This window comes from Panthera pardus, unplaced genomic scaffold, assembly GCF_024362965.1.
Source record: "Panthera pardus isolate Hobbes unplaced genomic scaffold, ASM2436296v1 HiC_scaffold_11, whole genome shotgun sequence".
Taxonomy (NCBI): domain Eukaryota; kingdom Metazoa; phylum Chordata; class Mammalia; order Carnivora; family Felidae; genus Panthera; species Panthera pardus.
In genome coordinates this window covers 94,980,054-94,999,686 of record NW_026526666.1, presented here as the reverse complement: position 1 = coordinate 94,999,686, position 19,633 = coordinate 94,980,054, and the positions used below count along the sequence as shown (strand labels likewise).

Below are 19,633 nucleotides of genomic sequence, written 5' to 3'. Positions count from 1 at the left end.
GCTCTTGGGGGCCCCCTGGTGGCCACCTGTGGGCATCGCAGGCCTGGGTTCCTGGCCTCCCACTGCTGCTAAATAAGCAGGAGAGCAGGCCCCTCACCAGGTCTTATGACGCTTGTCCTCACGAATAAGAAGAACCCTGTGGTCCAGCTACCCTCACCCCAGCCCCAGCTTCCTCCTTGGCTGAGCCTGGGCTGATAAAGCAGCGTCCCTGGGTGTGGCTCCTGTGTGCTCCACAGAATCTTGGGCATCTCCCGTGGGGCCTCTCCGGGCCGGCTGGCAGTGGGTGAACCACCTGTTGGGGGCGGGGGGGGGGGGAGGGAGGGGCAGGGCATAGGGCCCCCCCACCCCCAAATCCCTCTAAAACCCCCTTATCCCAGGGGCCCAAGGACACACCTTCCCCCAGAGACCAGGCCAAGTTCATGGGTGAACCCACCGCTTTAATTGTCTGCAGAGAACCTTCCAGGGTGCAGGGAAGGGGTTCAGGGAGCAGGTTCCGAGAGTGAGGGATGAACAGACCCTCCAGAGACAGATTCTCAAGAAGGGAGCTGAGGAACAGACACTTAGCTACCAGAGAGGCTGTCCCACCTCTGAGGGAGGGGGGCACGAACACAGAGGGAGGGGGAAGGACCGAGCCCCGGGGTCAGGGCAGGGGCCCCAGGTCCCACTCCGAGTGGGTTTCCTAGGCCCTTCTGCGTCTGTCTGCCTGGGGGCCCAGCTGCAGGGTCCTCTGGGCAGCTTGCCCTGGTGTCTGCTGAGTGTCCTTGAGCCCACTGATGACAGAAACCCTGCGGGGGAAGGTGCCCACCTGAGCCAAGTAAAGAAGGGAGAAGGGGGATTATGGCTCCCACTGCTGGGGCAGGTCCACGGAGGCACAGAGTGGTCCACAAGGAGTGCTGACCCCCCCCCCATCCCTTCTGCACCCACCCTCTGCCTGCCCTGAGGGGTCAAGAGTCGCCCAGCCCAGACCCCGACGTCCTGATATGCCCGGGCTGCCTCCCCAGGCAAGGTCACAGTATGAGGAGGCTCTGAGCCATGTAGCCCCCACCTCAGTTGTAGAACACCTCGTCCTCCTCCTCCGAGAGGGAGATGCTGTCCACCGAGGGGAGGGAGCCCTGCAGGTGGGCCCCACCCTCAGGCCCCGGGCCCCTAGGCAGCCGCCTCCGATGCTGCTGTTCAGGGCTGGGGGGCTGGGGGTCGGCAGCTGTGATGGGGGGCTCATCGGGTGAGGGCCAGCCATCGGGGGAGAGGCCAGGGGAAGAGAAGGCCAGAAGACTGTCATCCTGGGAGGGGCCGCTCAGAAGACTGTCCTGAAGGTAGACGTTCTCTAGGTCTGGAAAACCAACAGGAGGGGGAGGAGGCATGAGGAATGGAGTCCCGGACCCCCTCCTCACCCTCTCCTGGTGTGTGAGGGAAGGTGAAGGCCAGTGTTTTGTCACTGCTGAGCTGTGCGACCCTGGGCAAGTCACTGAACCTCTCTGAGCCCCTGTTTCTCCCTGGGGGTTCCAGGGATGGTGGAATGAGCGGAGGAGGTAAAAGCAGGCCGTGCCGCCTGGACTCGAATCTGCATCCTGCGCTCTGAAAATTGGGACAGTGTTCTTCCCGGGCCTCCGTTCCCTTCCCTCCCCTCGCTGTCAGAGGAAGGATTAAATGAAGTAGCTGGTATGCAGGCTTCACCCAGGACCAAGCCCTGCTGAAGCAGTAACTGGGGTTCTAGAAGACTGGTTGGTTGTGCTAGGGATTAAGGTTCAGGTCCTGGCTCTGATGCCTCTAGCTGTGTAACCTAGGGCAAGTTTCCTGGTGCCTCGGTTTCCCTGAGATAATAACAGGACCTATTTCGTAGAGGTGTCGTGAGGATTAAGTGAGATAATACAATACGCACTTAACACAGTAATCACTTAATCCCCACGATGCATTATTACTATTATTCTTCTCTCCTTTACACTTAGAGCTCTCCTTGGGCAGTGGGCAGGGCAAGGATCCCCAGCCCCATTGGACAGACGCAGAAACCAAGGCTGAGGGGAGGGGGGCGGGGGGTTGTCCGAGGTCACAGTGCATTTGGTGGCAGGGCAGGCACCCAGGCCCTGCTCTGCTCCTCCCGCCCCGCCCAGCGCCGGCCCAGGAGGTACCCTGTAGCTGGACGACGTCCTGAGGGCTGTTCTCGGGGTGAAGCTCCTCATTGTCCAACGAGGACCAGGCGCTCAGTGTGGCCTCTGTGATGGCAAACTGTTCGGCGACCCCTGGGGGAGGCGGAGGACAGCGGGACTCAGCTCAGCAGGGACACGGCAGAAGATGGGGGCAGGGCCTCGGTGCCAGGCCACATTGGCACTCTGCAGTGAGCTGGCTGTCCATCCAGGCCCCGGTGATCAGAGCGTCCACCTGATGCCCCGTCCACCCCCTGGCATTTTTTTTTTTGCCCTGCCTAGACACTGCCCACGTGGTGACCCTCGGTCCCCTAAGGACCAGAGACCCGACGGTCCCTTCCCCATGCTCCCCCGCCCCCAACCTCTGACCTGCAGCAAAGCGGGCCTCCCGCAGCTCGTCTGGCAGGCAACAGTAATGCTCATCCTCAGCCGGGGATGGCTCCCAGCCCGACCGCTGGGCACGCCAGCCCTTCCACTCGATGAGGTGAGCCACGCGGCCACGCGCCATGGCCGTGGGCTTCGTGATGTGGTCCTTGATGCTCTGCACCACCCCTGGGGGCATGGAGGGCAGCTGGGTGACCGCTCTGACACAGAACCCAGCTCAGGGCCCTACCCCCGCTACCCCGGGCCCCCCAGTGCCTCAGGCCCACCCAATGACCTATGCCCTACAATCATTCATCGCTGTGTACTCATCCAGCGCCCCGCGTCCTCACAGCCTCATACCCACAAAGCCCTGTACCTATCTGTGCAAGTCCCCCTGCCCACTCTGTACCCCACGGGCCCCAAGCCCCAAGGCCCCCCACCTCACTTAGATGCTCCCCACTCATGTGGAGGTCTCATGCACCGCCCCCCCCCCCAGCATCCTGCTTTCAGGCAATATTCCCCTCCACTTGGTGCTTCCTCCCCAGACCTGCCACACCCTTCATTCCCTTTGACCAGGTTTAGACCCTTCTGCCCCAGAAGATCCACCCAAAGATTCACTCGAGATCCACCCGGCCCTCTCCCTTTATGCATTAATTAATAAGTGCTCAGAGAGCGTCCCCTGTGCCAAGCCCAGTGCCAGCTCTGCTGAAGGGGAGACCTGCGTGGGATGCCGTACACCAGGTAGGCTTCCTGGAAGAGGTGGACCGGGGTTTGAGCCTTACAGGTAGGTTGGTAGGTTTGTAGGTGCATTGGACAGAAGAAGGCAAGACTGGAGGCTATTTCAGAGATGAGATGGGAAGGAAGGCATGGAAGAATCTGGCATGATTCCAGGGTTACCAGGGGTGAGACGTGGGGCAACACTAAGACTGGAAGAGGCTGGAGAGCCCCTCAGGGGCTAGACTGAGGACTCTGACATTTTCCTTCTAGCAATGGGGAGCCACAGCAGGGTAATGAGCAGGAGAGTGACAGGTTAGATCTGCTGTTTAGGAAGAGCATCCTAGTTAGGGAAGGGGCCAAGGGTGGAGATGAGGCTCTGTCAGATACCACTGAAGGGAAGCAAGAGACAGGACAGTGTTGGGGGGGGGGGGATGCGGGTGGCCTGAGGGGTTCTCAGGAGGAGACTGGCTGGATGTGGAAGTTGACAGAAAGGGCTGTCAGGCATGATTCAGCATCTCTCTGAACCAAGGCTGAGCACACAGTCACCGGGGTCTCAGAGCCAAGACGCAAGGAACAGCAATATTTAAGCAAGACGGGGTATCCACCAAGGAAACCAGAGCCATAAGACTGAGAAAATGGGGAGGACGGAGGCGAGGAAGAAGGCAGAGCCCCCCCTCCCCAAGCTAGATGTGCGGCGAAGGTCTTTGCAGGAGGTGGTTTGACAGGCCCTCGCAGGGCCCCTGCAGAGGGAAGGGGTTTCAGGTGGCAAAGCGTCCAGGCAAATGGAGGGAGGGCCGTGAGGGCCGTGAGGGATTTAAGGAGACTGAGCCTGAGGTACGTGGGACAGACCTGTGAGCAAAGAGGCTGGCCCGCTGAGAACGGCCTGGATGGTGTGCTCTGGGCGACCTGAGGCAGACCCCGTGCTGGCCTGTGCGCCCACCTCCCCGCTGCCACTGCCTCCCGCCTGCAGCCCTCCCCAGAGCCTGCCCTTGGCTGAGGGGAGCGGCCTCACCCAGAGCCACCCTGGAGGCTGGAGAGCCTTCCCAGGGGCAACAAGGGACCAACGGGGGGCAGTGATATCCAAGCAGCCGCCAGCACCGGGAGCGGTTCGTCTGTGCTCCTGAGCTCCCCGGGGGGTATCAGGCCGAGAACGGTTTCTCGTGCAGCCCCCTCTTTGCTGGGCTCCCTCCCCTGGCCCTGCTGCCCTCACTCCTACACACTGCCCTGGAGAACTACCCCTCAATAAAGCACTCGCTTCTAGGGAACCCGACCCAAGGCGGGGGTGACGGGCAGACTGCATCTGCTGAAGAGATCTGAAGACTCGGGGCCCGCTCCTCAGGGCTTCGGGGAGACCCCAACAACTTAACCCGGCCGGGGGGTGGGGGGGTGGGTCGGGAGCACCAAGTCACCACCCCTGGCCGAACCCGGCCCGGAGCGTGGCATCTGGAAAATGGTGACTCGGGCGGGGCTGCGATCCTTCCCTCTGCGGCCCAGCCCTGCCCTCCCCACGGCTAGTGTCCAGGGGTGGGGGACATGCTAACTCCAAGGCAGGAGAGGGCAGTCGGGGCCTACCCACAAGGGACGAGGTGGCTAGAGCCGCCACATTGTAGTTGCTGGAGCAGGACCTGGAATCAGACAGGTAGCCGTTGGTGGTCTGGAAGCACCTCTGCGGGGAAGAGAGGTGCCAGATGACATCCCCCCTGCACCTGCCAGAGGGCACCCCCCTCCCCACTTCCATCCCCACGAGGCATCCTCCCTGAGCGATTGTGCCCACCCCCACAGGGCCATCCCACCCCGCTGTTCTCGTCAGGGCCCCCCTCCCCCAGGGCCGGCAGGACTGGGTGTTCAGGCTGGGCACTGCACAGTGAGGGGCAACGGTGTCAGCTGCGGCTGGCTGGACTGGGGGGAAGGGCAAACGCACTGACCTGCCAAGGATCCCAACAGAAATCCATCTGTTTGTCCTAAAACGAGAGGAGAAAGAGGGTCAGGCAGGGCCTGGCACACAGTGCCAGCAGAAGGCACAGGTCCTGGAGCCCGGGGCGGTGGTGTTGGTCAGCCTTCTGGTATTCCGAGGTCGGGGTCTGCCTACTCCTGGGTCGTGCCCTGGTTTCCCTTGCCGTGCGGGGAAAGACGGGGGGCGGGGGGCAGGCAATGGTGGCTCTGCCAGCAAGGCAGCGAGTGCAGGACCTAGATCTGACCGGGGTTCGAGTTTTGACTCTGTACTTTGCACCTGGGAACGCTTAGCCGAATGCCTTAACATCCCAGAACGTCAGTTTCTTCCTCTGTAAAGGGGTGATACTACCATTTACCTCACGGGTTGTCGTGAGGCAAATGACATGATGTAAAGTGCCCAGCATGACACTTAGCATGTGTATGTGCTAAAAATATATATATTATAATAATTATATCAACAGGTAGGTTCAAGCCACGACCTCTGGGGTGGGGGTGGAAACTATGCAGCAAGATTTGAGACCCCCAGCAAGCTCTTCCTAATGCATCCGGACTAAGAATGCCACTCCTTGGGGGTGCTTGGCTGGATCAGTCAACCAGCACCCAGCTCTTGATCTCAGGGTTATGAGTTCGAGCCCCACGTTGGATGCAGAGATTACTTAAATAAACTTAAAGAAAAAGAAAAAAAAAGAATGGCACTCTACCCTCCAGAGGGCAATGCAGGCTGCTAAGGGCTGGTGGGCTGGTGGTAGGGGGTGGGGGTGGGGGGTGGGGGGGCTTGTTATCTGCAAGACTGAGTTAATTTGGGTGGGAAAATCTCCAAGGCAGGACTCTCTTTTCTAAACAACCCAGGTCCAGGTCCTGGATGCCCAGGGTGACCCAGACCTTCATTCAACTGAGTACCAAACCTTGGGGGCTCTGATCCCACAGGAAGTAGCCAAGTGCGGCGGGAAGGGAAGATTGGAAAGATTTCAGCTCCCTGTGGGGAGCTGTAGGGGACACTCTGGGAACCAGGGCATAGGTGGGGATGAAGGGTGACCAGTTACCTTGCCAGTGACATGGTCTGGAGCGACAGCAGGGGGATGGCTGGAGGGCAAGTCTGGGTTCAGAGGACCCGTGCCCTGGGGCATGGGGCAGTCCTTGTGGGCACTTGTGAACAGATCTGGAAATACAATGGCAGGAAGAACTCAGAAAAACCGCACACTCTCCTCCTTATGGGGCCTGTTCAAGCCCCGAGAGATGGGCACTACGATATTATCATCCCTTGTCATCTTGTAGGAAACAGAGACCCAAGGCCGTGGCAGATGAGGAGACAATCTGCCTGTTCCTCCGTTTCCCCTAATTCCAGCACCCACACTCCAGAAGTTTTGACCTCATGGAGACCTCCAATCCATTTCCCCTCCTCTTTTCCACTAGCCCCTGGCGCCCTCACTCCCCTCCCGGCCCAGCCCTGGCCCAGCCTGCGAACTGAGCTCTCCTTCGCGGACGCCCTCAAGTCTCAACCGTGTTCAGTCTCCCCTCTGCCTGCTCCGTGCCTGGACCTGCATGTCGCTGGAGAAAGTCACAGGCCTCGCACAAGACACCGTCTGGGGACCCTTCTACCTGTCTCCCATCACCGCTAAGTTTGCTTCCTGCCAGGCGGACTCCCTCGGGCGTCTTTCCTTCTCCAACCGGCAACCCTGGCACCCCCGACCCCACGCCCTGCTTCTGGCTCTTCCCCGTCCCTCACTGAGATCCAGAAGCCTTCGGCAGGCTCCATCCTGGCCCCATTTTTCTACCTCAAATCATTACCCCGCCCGCATTTTGCCCACACCATCTGCTCTCCCTCCTATGACAGAGGAAGAACTATCCCTACCCCATCCGAGCCGAGCCCAGACCAGCCGTCCCAACCAGGGACTGGGACCTGGCCTTGCCCCCCACCCAGGAGCTCTGCTCTCTCTCTGCTCTTGTGATCGTCCGGTCTGTCTGTCTGCCTCTTGGCCGCCGGTGTGGTGGTCCCGACCCCAGCTCCCCCCAGCTCCGTGCCCACTCCTCCAACCCCTTCCAGGCCACGCTTAGAGTTGTGTTCGACCTCTACTTCCCGGGCTCCCATTTTCTCCTCCACCCTCTTCGGGTCGCCTCTCCGGAGAAAGCCCTTGACTACCTGGCCCAGCCCAGCGGTTCATTGGCTTTTCAGCCCCTCCCTCCCTCTCAAGCCACGCCCATCTCGGGCTTCCCTCCCACCTCCGTGGTCCCCCTTCCGCTCCCTCCCGGCCCCTCCTCATCTCCCTCCTCTCTCCCAGGGCATCTCATCGGAGAGCGAGCGGCTGCCGCCCACATTCGCACCCACGGCCCTGACTCTGCTTGAGCCCCACACTGAATTTCCAACTCCCTTCACGGATGCCCGGCAGGTGTCTCAAGGAAACTCGGGCCCATCTTCCTCCACTTCTCCGATTTTAGAAAATGATGCAAGGGTCCACCCAGCTGTACCAACCAAAAATCCAGTTTTCTCCGCGCTGCCTTCCCCCAACCCTCCCAACCAGCAAGCCCTACTGGCTCTCTCTCCAACCTCCCTTCCGGATTTACCCGTCTCCATCCCCGCCACTGCTGCCCACGAGGGGGCATCACCCTCTCTCACCTGGACCACAAGAGGGCCACAGCCTCCTGCTTCCTCTCCTGGCACGCAGCCCTCTCTCCACCCCGCCGCACAGGGATGCTACAGGTCGGACTGCACCTTTGCTGAAAACCTGCCGCTGGCTGCCTTCCATCGAACCTGACGGGAGAGCCAGCCCCTCACCCTGCACGCCAGCCTGGTCCCTGTTCCCGCCACTCTAGCCTCCCTGCTGCTCCCCAAATGGCCCACTTGTTCTTTGTCCTTGCTGTCCCCTCCACCTGGAACACCATCCCCAGATCTTCCTGAACCGTGTCACTCAGGTCTCGGCTCAAGGTCACCTCCTCAGGGGGCCCTCCCTGCCCCCGGGGCCAAGCTTCCTTTACAGCAGCCGGCACTCTTTGACGTTCTTGTGTTTTGAAGTGTCCGATCCCTCTGGGAATGCGAGACCATGAGAGCAGAGACCATAGCAAAGACCAGAGAACAGGGCCTGGCACCCAGAGGGTGTTCTGTCGACACTGTGGAATGACCTCTGCCTGTATCATAGCAGTTAGCACAGGCTGTCTGCTAAAAGCATGTGTGGGAGGGCAGGGACCAGTCCCATCGTGATGCATTCTCAGGGCCTACCACATAGTAGGCTTGCAGAAATTGCTGAAGGGATGACAGGCTGAAATGAAGAAGAAGCGGGATTTGCTGGACTGAATTCTTGGGCTGAACTGAAGAGGACTCCACCTCCAGAGGGTAACTGGGAGCACCCTTACATTCACTTGAGTAAGCATTTCTTTCTGACGCATTCCAAAGCATTAGCTGAGCACCTACTACGTGCCAGGCTCTGTTATGGGCACTAGGAACACTGACAAACAATGACAAGCAAGACGGAGATGGTTTCTGCCCTCATGGAGCTGATATTCTAGTTGGTTCATTCATTCATTCATTTATGCATCCATTCATTTCTTCTCCCACTAAGCATCCATTTAATACATGTCTGTACCATCCAAGCGCCTGGGCACAGAGGCGGGATTAAGACTTCATCCCCGCCCTCTGGGAGCTCCCAGTTGCATGGAAACCAGTCCCAAAGCCCCTCGTTCAAACACAAGGCTGACGGGCGGTGGGGGGGGGGGGCAGGAGCACCCACGAGTGCTCCCGTTCTTCACCCCCTCTCCTGGTATGATGGAACGGACTCCTCACGCGGATGGGGGAGCTAGCCAGGAGGGGGTGCCAGAAGGAAGGTGTTGTGGGCAGAGGGAGGGGTGTGCAGCTTGCACAAAACCCTGGAGTCTGGGAGACTGGAGGAGCAGGGGTGTCTGGGCCGTGGCAGGGAGGGGGATCTCTGCAGGACGCTGGTCCCAGCCTGCAGCATCCCTGTGCTGGACGCTGGCTCCCACCACCCTTCTCTGGCTTAGTCTGCAAGAGCAGACGGCGTGGAAGCAAGCAGGGCTTCCTGGAGGAAGCGGAGGTGGAAGGTATCAGGTGCTCCCAGAGGCAGGGCTGGGCCGTGGGCTGAAGTGTGACTAGGGGGCTTTCGGAGGTGTTGGCAGGGAGGGGAGGATGGGGAGCCGGAGGACAGCATGAGTGCTCCACTGGCCTCACTTGTGCCTTTGGATGGCTTTCTCCTCCTGTTTTTGCGCATTCACAGCCCCTGCCCCATGGGCTTGGCTCCCAACTGGCAGCAACCGTGTCTCCTTCGGGTGAGCCACTCTCTGGCAACCGGAGGCGAGTTTATGACCCTTTGTTTGGGGTTGAAAAGCTCAGAGTCCCCCCCGCGGGATGGGGCTGCAGCCACCCTCGCAGGGCGACAGACCCTTTGCGGCCCCTCTCCTCCGCCTTGCTCTCTCCATTCCTTTACTGGTTTCCTCTGCAAGATCTCCTTCATACACCAGTTGCACCCAAATCCTCATTCCAGGGTCTGCTCCTGAGGAGCTGGTCCAGAGACAACTGGGTGACACTCTGGTGCCAGATCGCCCAGTTCAAATCCCAACTCTGCCCTTTACTACCTGTGGGACCTTGACTTTGCCTCTTGGAGCCTCCATTTCTTCATCTGTAGAATGGACAGTTGACTGCTCTTGTTCTCTAGGTATTGCCTACCAGGATCCAAAGCAGAACAGACGTACCGGGTACCCCACTTGGAAGAAAGCCACTGTCAAGGGCAGGGGAAGCAAACACCCTCTTCAAGGTGGTTGAGACAGGCTGTTCTACCCCAGCCATGCACCACCCTTCTGACGCTGCTGACTTCACAAGTGAAGTGAGGGGGCTCTCAGAAATCTGGGATGCCTGCACAAGAGAGGCCGGCATCCTTACCCACCCGCCCCACCCCTGGCTGGGTGTCTGCACAGCTGGGGAGAGACAGCTGGGCCGGGAAGAGGAGTGGAGCAGCCTGCCTTATGAGTTTCTCAAGGGTCAACAGGACACTGAGGAAGGGACCGTGTTTGACTTCTGCTGGTGCCCCCTAAGAGGGCTGCATGAAGGACAAGGGGACCCCAGGCCTCAGAGGCTGGAAGGTGGGCAACTTTAGGGGTCGAGGGAGTTGGGCTGAGAATGGAAGAGGTCAAACCGGGTCAGACCTCCCTGCAGTGGGCAGGCCCCCCAGGTGGCCCCTGGCAGAACTCACACATGCTAATCTGGGACCTGTGGTCCCCCTGCCACCTCAACGTCCCTCTCTCTCCCTCTTGCACTCCAGCCACACTGATGGCTCAGACGCGCCCAGCACATTCCTGCCTCAGGGCCTTTGCACTGGCCGCTCAGTTCCTCCAGCTGGAACTCTCTCCTCCCACATAGCCGCAGGTTCACTCCCACACTGCATTCAGGTCTCTGCTCAAATGTTAGAACCTCAGCGAGGTCTCCAGCCATTTTGTTTAATGACACCTGTCCTTTCCTACCCCGTGATCTTATGGTGCCCATCACCACACATTATATGTCCCTTTCCTTATTCACAGTCTTTCAGTAGACCATCAGCCGTCTACAGGCTGGTCCTCGTCAGCTTTATTCACCACCACAGCCCCAGCACCTGCCACAGGGCCTGCACATTGCTCACTAAATTTTGCCTCAACAGGGGTGCCTGGGTGGCTCAGTTGATTAAGCGTCCAACTCTCGATTTCAGCTCAGGTCATGATCTGATGGTTCACGAGTTCAAGCCCCACATCAGGCTCCGCGCTGACAGTGCAGAGCCTGCTTGGGATTCCCTGTCTCCCTCTCTCCCTGCCCCTCTCCCCCTCTCTCTCTCTCTCAAAAGAAATTAACATTAAAAACAAATTTTTTTTTTTTTGGCCTCAACAGTGAGCCAGTTTGAGCCAACAGAGATCACTAGAACTCCAGATGGATAAAAATATCTTGGCCACTTTTCTACAAGTTCCTCATATGCCAGACCCCAACGTGTCAGAGGAGAATGGGACCCAGAGAGAGGAGGGAGGCCAGCAGAGGAAAAAGCAGGCTGTGGCCCTCAGGTGCGGCCAGTCCTGACTGGACGGCCAAAGGGAACACCAAGTAGGGTGTGAGGTAAAAGTCTCCATCCACGCTGGACGGGACTCAGGATCCCCTGAGACTGGCCCAGAGGCGGGTGCAGGCGGGCAGCTGAGGGAGGTCTGAATGAGCCTGTCTGAAGCAGGACTGGAGAAAAGGAAGGCAGAGTCAGGACTGACATTCCCACGCCCTGAACTCAGAGCTCAATCACCCAGGAGCCAAGAGCAGCGTGGGCCGAGCCATGTGCTTGCACACGGGAACATTCCACACATCCTGCCCTTTATCCCGAGTCCCGGCTGTGTGTCCCTGAGCTGGGACTGCCCCTCTCTGGGTTTCAGAGTCTCCATGTGTACAAAGACCGTGTTCCAAGGTGGCGTTCAAGCAGGGGCACATCCTTCAGTGGGTCATGCAAGCCACTTACTAGGTCATATTTTTAAAGAATAAAATAAAATAGGGGCACCTGGGTGGCTCAGTCAGTTAAGCATCCGACTTCAGTTCAGGTCATGACGTCACAGTTCATGGGTTCGAGCCCCACATCGGGCTCTGTGCTGACAGCTGGGAGCCTGGAGCCTGCTTCCGATTCTGTGTCTCCCTCTCTCTCTCTCTCTGCCCCCTCCTCTGCTTGTGTGTGCACTCTCTCTCTCTCTCTCTCAAAAACTAAACAAACATTTAAAAATAAAAAAAAATAAAATAAAATACAGGTGCCTGGGTGGCTTAGGCAGTTAAGCATCTGACTCTTGACTTCAGCTCAGGTCATGATCTCATGGTTTGTGAGATCGAGCCCCGTGTCTCACTCAGCACTGACAGCATGGAGCCTGCTTAGGATTCTCTCTCTCTCCCTCTCTCTCTGCCCCTCCCCTGCTCACACACACTCCCCACCCCCCCAAAAATAAATAAACTCAAAAAAAAGAGTCTGTTAAAAAAGTGATAAAATAAGACAGAAAATACCAGAACCTACGGAGGAGTCAGGTTAAGTATTGTTTCATGAAACTTCAGTTTATTATTTTTTTTTTAACGTTTATTTATTTTTGAAGGAGAGAGACAGAGTGTGAGCAGGGGAGGGGCAGAGAGAGAGGGAGACACAGAATCGGAAGCAGGCTCCAGGCTCTGAGCTGTCAGCACAGAGCCCGATGTGGGGCTCGAACTCACAAACCGTGATATCATGACCTGAGCTGAAGTCAGACGCTTAACCAAGTCACCTAGGCGCCCCATGAAACTTTAAATTGCACAGACACGCATGTGCCCACACAAGTGTGCCTACGCACCTGTGGTAAGAATTGTCTATGTGTGTGCTAGGTCGTGATGCAAAATATATTTATTGCTACGGGTTCCAGTCAAAAACGTCTGAGAGTGGCCATTCCTAAGATTCCAGAGTGCATAAGCAGGGGCCTGCCGGGGTGCAGGCAGAGTTGTGCTGGCTGCAGGCTGTCCCGGGGAACTTTGAGAGGTGCCAGAATATTTCTAGGGGTCCCTGGTCGTCCCTGAAGCTGTTTTAAAACTGTGTGGTCTGCAGGCTGGAGAGTAAGAGGAGCTGAGCACTGAGGAAGCTGCTAGGCCGTGTCAAAGGCCTGGAGCAGACATGGCTTGAGCAAGGTCATTGGCCAAGGTGGACTTGGAGGGCTGCTGGCTCTCAGCCCCTCTCCGGCTCTCCTGCCCCCTGCCTCAGTTGGCGTCTGGGAGCCTCCTCCAAAGCTGCCTTCTCCCCCTGAGGACTTTGGCCCCGTGATGTCACAGGCTGGTTGCCATGGAGACGTCAGGTAATGGAGCAGCCCAGGGTGAAGTCACAGGCTGCTCTTCGCCCAGCTGGGACCGGCAGCCTCGTCACCACCAGCAACTGGAAAAACACAGTGTTTCATGTGGGGTGGGGGCTGGGGACAGCCTGGGGGGACCCCTGGCCACTGCTCCTGTGGGCGTCTCCTTCTCCGAGGCAGTGGTGGGGCCCTCCTTCCCCTCCGGGTCCACACCCTACTCCTTTGACCTCAAGGCCTGAGGCCCCTTTGGAGACCTGCCCCCTCCCCCACCTCCCCTGGCCACAGCAGCGACAAGCCTCTGGTTGCCCTAGCAACTTGGAAGGGGCCATCTTGATCCTGCAAGGAGAGGGGTGTCATCCAGACGTGTCCTCTGTCCCTGTGCCTTCAGCCAGCGCTCTCTCCTGCCTACCAAGGATGCTTCCTGCCTTCTCACACCAGCTCCTCAATCTTCTGCAGACAGTTCCTCCTGATGTCTAACCTAAGCCCCTCTTGCTGCAAAGCTCCCACCCTGGTTGTCTCTACTTGCTCCTTGGGTGCGTCTGCAGCTCAGCTCCCTCTCACACGTGCCTCGGAACCATCTAGCCCCTTTAGCTGTTCTTTGGTGCTCTCGTCCCAGCCCATTAGTCATTGTGGCTGCCATCTGCCCCTGGAGTGTCTCCCAGGGCTCTGCACCCCAGGAGGGCAGGGAGGGCCCAAGGTAACCCCGTTCTTTCCCAGCAGCCCAGAGAGGGTAAACTTCCTCTTGAAAGCACACAGGAGGGGCACCTGGGTGGGTCAGTCTGTTAAGGGCCCAACTCGGTTTCGGCTCAGGTCATGATCTCACGATTCGTGGGTTCGAGCCCCGCATCGGGCTCTGCACTGACAGCATGGAGCCTGCTTGGGATTCTGTCTCCCTCTCTGTCTGCCCCAGCCCCACTTGCTCTCTCTCTCAAAATAAATAAAAATAAACTTTAAAAGCAAGCAAGCAAGCACACAGTAATTGATATGCAGCCGGGGTGCAAAGGTCCTCACCGTGCCCCCCCCCCCACCCACCCACCCATAGCCGCCAAGCTTGGGCTCTAAGCTCCTCAGGACCCCTGTGGCTGAGCGCACAGTGCAGTCCTCCAGCCAGGGGCTCCCCGGGTGCGTGCTGCTGGCCGGCTGAGGTCCAGGCCCTGTCCTAGTCTCTGAGGAGAACACTTTTACAGTCCCTGCCCCGGGTCCAATCCCAGATGCGTCACAGCCCCTGTGAGCTGTGGGCTCTCACCTGTGAGCTGAGAGTCCCCACATCCTCAGGGAAGGGTTGCCGAGGATGAGGCACCCATCACATCAAACACTCCGGAAACGGTGGCTGCTCTGTCCCTCTCCCCTCTCAGACCTGAGATCCTCTTTCCGGAGCGGGTGGACAGATCGCGGTCACCACCGGTGACCTCTGCTCCTGCCCCTAGGGCTGGAGCTTACCGTGGGGACTGTGCAGAGGGAGGCCACCGGGAGTGAGCCCTTGGCCTCTCTGCCTGGTGAGTCACTGCCATGACAGCAGGCTGTCGCTCTGAGCTTGGCAGAGGCCTGGCCTCGAGTGGACAAAGTGCCCTTCTGCTCCCCAGGACATTTGTTTATAGGTCACCAGGACCACAGCGGTAACTTCATCAGTGAGTTGATGCAGAGCAAGGGGGTCCGTTTCCATTCCCCAACCAAGGATGGGAGGGAGACAACGGGCCCTTCTCTAGGACCTCCCACACACCTCAACTCCTTTCCATTTCCTCAGCCATCCTGTGGCTCAGTCTCTTTGATGAGCTATCCTAGAGCTCATTTTGTGCTAGCCTCACCTCCTCCAGGCAGCCTGCCTAGATTGGCCTCGGCTGTATTAGCCCTAATGAGCAAAGTCTGGCCTGCAGTAATTTGCTGCCATTATTTATTGAACACCTACTATTTTTCAGGGCCTAGGCCTTGACTGTCCTAGGCCTTTTCATCCATTATCTCTTGTTTAACCCTCACTAAAATCCTGCAAAGTAGATACTATTATGTCCACTTTACAGACAGGGAAACTGAGGCTCAGAGAAGTTAAATCACTTCTGCAAAGTCACCAGCTAATAAGAACAGAGATGGGGGTTCAAACCTAGATCAGTCTGAAATTCCAGAGACTGTGCTCAAACCACTAACCAGTGGTGATCTCCTCAAGCAGTTTTTCTGCATGTGTGTGTGTGTATGTGTGTGTGTCCATGCCCTGCCTCCCCACTTAGACTACTCCACGGGCAAGGTTGTGTTTCTTTCCTCAGACAGTGAGCTCCTAACAAGGCCCGATCTACTCCTTCCTCAGTCTCCCCCAGTGCCCATGTCGGACTGCTCACTGGCTCTGCAAGGGCCAGGGTGAGAAAGAGCTGAGGGGCTGGGACGGGGGCGTGGTCAGTGGGCCCTGGGCGCCGTGGGTGGCTCTGGCCGGCCCCTTCAGAGCTGGAGCCTTCTCCCAGGCATAATAGATGTCTGACCTTCCAGAAGAAAGGCTTCAGTCTCCAATTTCTGCCCTCACCCCAGGGCCCAGGGCACTGAGAGCCCCAGGGTGAGGCCAGGAGGCTGATGGGCTGGTTGGAGGACACGGCTGGGGCAGGAGGGGCAGGCGGAGGGGCGCCAGGGGCATGGGGCGGCCCTGAGAGAACCTGCAGCCGGGAGAGAGGGAGGCAGATATTAACCCCTCTGCTCCATACACTTTGTCACCAGTGGTGGCAGCAAAGCCCCAACCACGTGAGTTATTCGAGAGTTGTGTTTTTTTTAAGCACTGGCCATGCACTGGGTACCTCTCTCACGTAGGGCACATCAGAAAGCAAAGGGCAAGGGGTCCCTCCTCAGGTGCTCAGCTACCACGGACCTGGATTCAAATCCTGCCTCTCAGTGTCCTGGCTGTGTGACCTCAGGTAAGACTTCCTGTCTCTGAGCCCCGTGTCTCCCCTCCCGGGGTTGAATGAGGACAAACTAGGTCAGAGGAGTAAAGGCTCAGCCGGGGTGAGGCTAAGCCCTTGATAAATGGTAGCTTAGTAGATGATGAATACAAAGTAGCTCCTGGAAATAGCATTTGTTGCCTTACTCTGGTCCCCATGACTTTCCCCAAGTCCTCAGTACCTCAAATGCCTGCCACAGGGCAGTCATGAGGGCAGGACGGGGCTGGAAGCCTCCGAGGCCTCCCCTTTCCCAGACAAGAGGGTCTCTTTGTTATCTCGGTGATAACAAAACATTTCAAATGAAACAAACAGTAACACTTATGAGTGCTTGCTTCCTGCCAGGCACTGGGTCTGAGTGCTCTACAGGAATTAAGTCATTTGATCCCCGCCCAGCAACCCTAGGACATCAATACTGGTATTAGTCCCATTTTAGAGATGAGAGCACTGAGACACACATCCAAGGTGAAGTAACTTGCTGAGGTCACAGAGCTAGTGAATGGTGTGGATGGGAACCTAGGCTGGCCAGCTCCACAGTCTGCAGTCCTGACCTCTCAGGCCTGGCACAGAGAAGGGACGTGCTGCCCCATGCTGCTATGGGGAGGCTCTGCCAGGTGTGGCCTGTACCCGGGGCTCGGGTTTGGCTAGGGCGGCCCCACCTGGGTGCAGGCTCTGGGCTGAGCATGGGCATAGCACGAGGCTCGCGATCCCTGGCCTGGCTTCAGGGCTACGCAGCAGGCACAGCGAAGTGCTTGGAGACAGTGGTTGTTATTGGCGCTGGGTGCAGGTGTAGAGAACAACACTCGGAAGCTCATGGAAGCCTGTAGCTGGAGAGGAGCAGGCCAGGCCCCCCCGGGCTACGGGTTGGGGGTGTGGTGCAGGGGGCAAAGGGCACAGGGTCAGCTATTTTCAGGTCACGCAACTCCCCCTCTGAGCAGTTTCCCCATTTGCAAAATGGGTTCTGCGATAGTACCCACCCCAAATTAGCTACTTGTGCCTAAAATGCTCCAACCAATACCTGGTAAGCTGTAATGACAATTAGAGGCTGGGTGGCCTCCACTTAGTGCTTCGGTCCCTGGGACCACAGTTGTCCTCTGCTCAAGTGGTCTCGGACCTTCATCCAACTGGCCCCATGCATGTTGGGGCTGTAAGCCCCAGGAAGCAGACAAGGTTAGAACACACAGCTAGATCTGGCGGGGGCACTGGGGAGCCCAAGCCGCAGAAGGAAGGGTGCCTGTGTGACCTCAGACAGGCACGGCAGAGGATGCCAGCCCCTGGTTGGGGGGGTCAGAGGACCTTGGCAGGAATCTCTTCCTCTCTGGCCCCTGTGCTGTGTTCAGTGGGTCTGCAGCCTTCCAGCTCACAGACAGGTCCACTCGGGTCCCTGGCGCGGGATGGCCAAGTGATGTGCAAAGGACACAGTCACCAAGGAAACACTAGATCCCAGCTGCCCCACACCCAGAGCCTTCCCAGAGCCTTCTGGTTTCTGGAAACGCACTGAGAGGCTATCAGTCCTCAAGGATCTTAAATACTCTCCCGGAACCCTTGAAGCTACCTTCCCCTCTGGCCAGCTTTAGGCCTCACAAGGGCAGACGCTGTACCGGACCCATCTCCGCTAGATGCCCACCCAGCACGCACAGTAGGTGTCGCGCTGACATCAGCGTAATGAATGAATAAGTTTGTGAACCTCGCACAACCTCAGTCCCACCCACGATCCCAGCCCTGACACCCTCCTGAGACACCCCAAGCTACTAACCTGAACGTCCCACTTGGACTGATGAGCTCCTTAGAGGCTGGAGGATGGGGGAGGGGTGCTGCGCTCCTTCCTCAGCACCCCCCCCCCCCAGGACAAGACCCCCTCCAGGGCCTGTGCGGCCCCTCCCCAGTGCATGTTCATCCCTCAACCCCTGAAAGTAAGCTATTGGCTGTGTGGTTGGGGTCAGTGGGTTTGGCCTCAGTCTGCAGAGCTGGGGCCAAGGCCTCAGTCACTTCCACCCCCCTAAGCCCCCCTCCCCCATCTCCAGCCCCCCTGCTCTGTGCAGGACTCCACCGCCACCCCCTCCGGGCAGTTCACTCCCCACTCCTGGGGTACCACCTTGGGAAGTGCAGGAGAGCAGAGGGGGCCAGGGCAGGGCCGAAAGCTCAGAGGCAGAAAGAAAGGCCCAGGGGTTCCTGGGAACATCAGCTGTCTCTGTCCCTTCCAGTCCCCTGACCACGAATGGGGGTGGGGACGAGGCGTAGGGATGAGGGTGGGGGGAGGGATACCTTCTTCATAACCTGTGCATGTCCGTTAACCCATTGCTGTCCGTGGGGTTCCGGGACCCTGAAGACAGGGGCCTGGGGTGAGGGGACAGAAGTGCCCGCGTCGGGCAAGTAAGGCCTGTGCCTTGGGGGAGTGTGGGAAGGAGAGTCGGCCTGCTCCCCTGGTGTCCCCACCGCCTCTCCAGAGAAGCCAGGAGCAACCAGGAGCCTCCCTCCCCTCAGAGCACACGGCAGGGGGTGTGTGGCTGCCGGCTGGGAAGCGACCCCGCTCCGAGCCACCTGCCTGGGTGTGGTTCCAAGCCGGGCTGGGGATGCGGTGACCTCCCCGTGCTCTCCCCGCGCTGCCCCCCTCCCCCGTCCTCCCGGGGCACCGCGTCCCCTGGGGCTCGGTGGGGTGGCGTGGGGTGGTACCGGTCGCGAAGGCCGGGTCGCCCCCCAGCCCCCGCTCCCACCCCCCAGGTTCCCGGGAGCCGGCGAGCGGACGTGCGAGCGTCCTCGGCTTGGGGCCCCGGGCCCCCGACCCCCCACCCGGGCCGGCAGCCCCCTCACCTCGCGACACGCAGGAGCCCATCACGGGGCCGCGGGGCCGGGCCGCTGCGCCTCGGGTGCGTCGGGCCGCCGGGCGCTCATCTCTCCGCGGGCCCGGGGCTCACGCGCGGCGCCGGCGCAGCGGGCGGGAAGGGGCTGGGGCTCCGCTCGGCTCCCCGTCGCTCCCGCCGGGTCGTGCCCGCCGCCGCCTCCCGCGCCGCGCCCGCTCCTGCCAGCCGCGGGCAGCACGGCGGGCGGGGGGACCCGGGGGACCGCGCGCCCCGAGCCCGCGAGCGCAGAGCCGCGCGCAGGGCGCCCCGCCCCTTCCCCAGCGCCCGGCGCCGCCCGCCGCGCGCACCTGTGGCCGCAGCCCCGGCTGGGGGGCGGGGTCGGCGGGACGGGGGCGGGGCGGGGCGGGGCGGGGCGTGGCGGCGGGGGTGCGGGGTGACCCGGGCTGGAGGGAGGGAGGGAGCCACGGCGAGCGGCGGGGAGCCGGGGAGAGGGGATGGAACCTCTGACCCTCACCCGTCGCCACCTGGTGACCGGGGCTGAAGGTCAGGGAAGGGGACCGGCAGCGGGGACGCGGAGATTCCAGGATTTGGGGCACAAAGCACGCAACCTTAACTTAATCGGGACCAGACGCCTGGCGCAGCGCAGTAACACCAGTTCCACTCCGCCCATTGAACAGGGGAAGAAACTGAGGCTCACCGAAGGCTTGCCTGAGGTCCCTTAGGCTGGGAGGCGACTTTGAGGGTCAGCTCCTCCTCCGGGCCCACTGGCGGCACAGAGGCTGGGCGGGGCTTCTTCTCAGCCCTGGGTCCCTTCTCATGGGGCAACCGCGGCTCACTCACGCGCACACGCTCACGCGTGTCCCACGCGTCCGTACCCCCTCATAGACACGAGCTCGCATGCACTAGCACACACATGCAGCCATCCGCGTTTGCACACGTCTTACACACTCACACA

At 59.5% G+C, this 19,633-nt stretch overlaps 1 protein-coding gene across 2 annotated transcripts; it reads right to left on the bottom strand.

Moving 5' to 3' along the window:
- Nucleotides 1–456: 456 nt before the first annotated feature.
- FAM131C (family with sequence similarity 131 member C) lies at nucleotides 457–19,394 on the bottom strand. 2 transcript variants are annotated; one of them, XM_019461504.2, is made up of 7 exons: nucleotides 19,287–19,394; nucleotides 6,218–6,333; nucleotides 5,147–5,182; nucleotides 4,794–4,887; nucleotides 2,511–2,693; nucleotides 2,127–2,237; nucleotides 457–1,330 (listed from the first exon to the last, which is right to left on the bottom strand). In XM_019461504.2, exons 2-7 carry the CDS (start codon nucleotides 6,299–6,301, stop codon nucleotides 1,047–1,049), a joined length of 792 nt encoding a protein of 263 aa, XP_019317049.1. In that variant the 5' UTR covers nucleotides 6,302–6,333; nucleotides 19,287–19,394; the 3' UTR covers nucleotides 457–1,046. The 2 variants fall into 2 exon arrangements, with proteins under 2 accessions (XP_019317049.1, XP_019317047.1); XM_019461502.2 differs by lacking the exon at nucleotides 19,287–19,394 and adding an exon at nucleotides 18,689–19,013.
- Nucleotides 19,395–19,633: the final 239 nt, after the last annotated feature.

Coding starts and splice junctions, on each gene's coding strand:
- FAM131C (XM_019461502.2), bottom strand. CDS start 18,710: ATGGGCTCCTGCGTGTCGCGAG. Junction 2,694..4,793: donor AGCCACCTCGTCCCTTGTGG/GTAGGCCCCGAC, acceptor CCATGCCCCCAG/GGGTGGTGCAGAGCATCAAG. Junction 2,238..2,510: donor GGAGGCCCGCTTTGCTGCAG/GTCAGAGGTTGG, acceptor CGCCTCCCCCAG/GGGTCGCCGAACAGTTTGCC.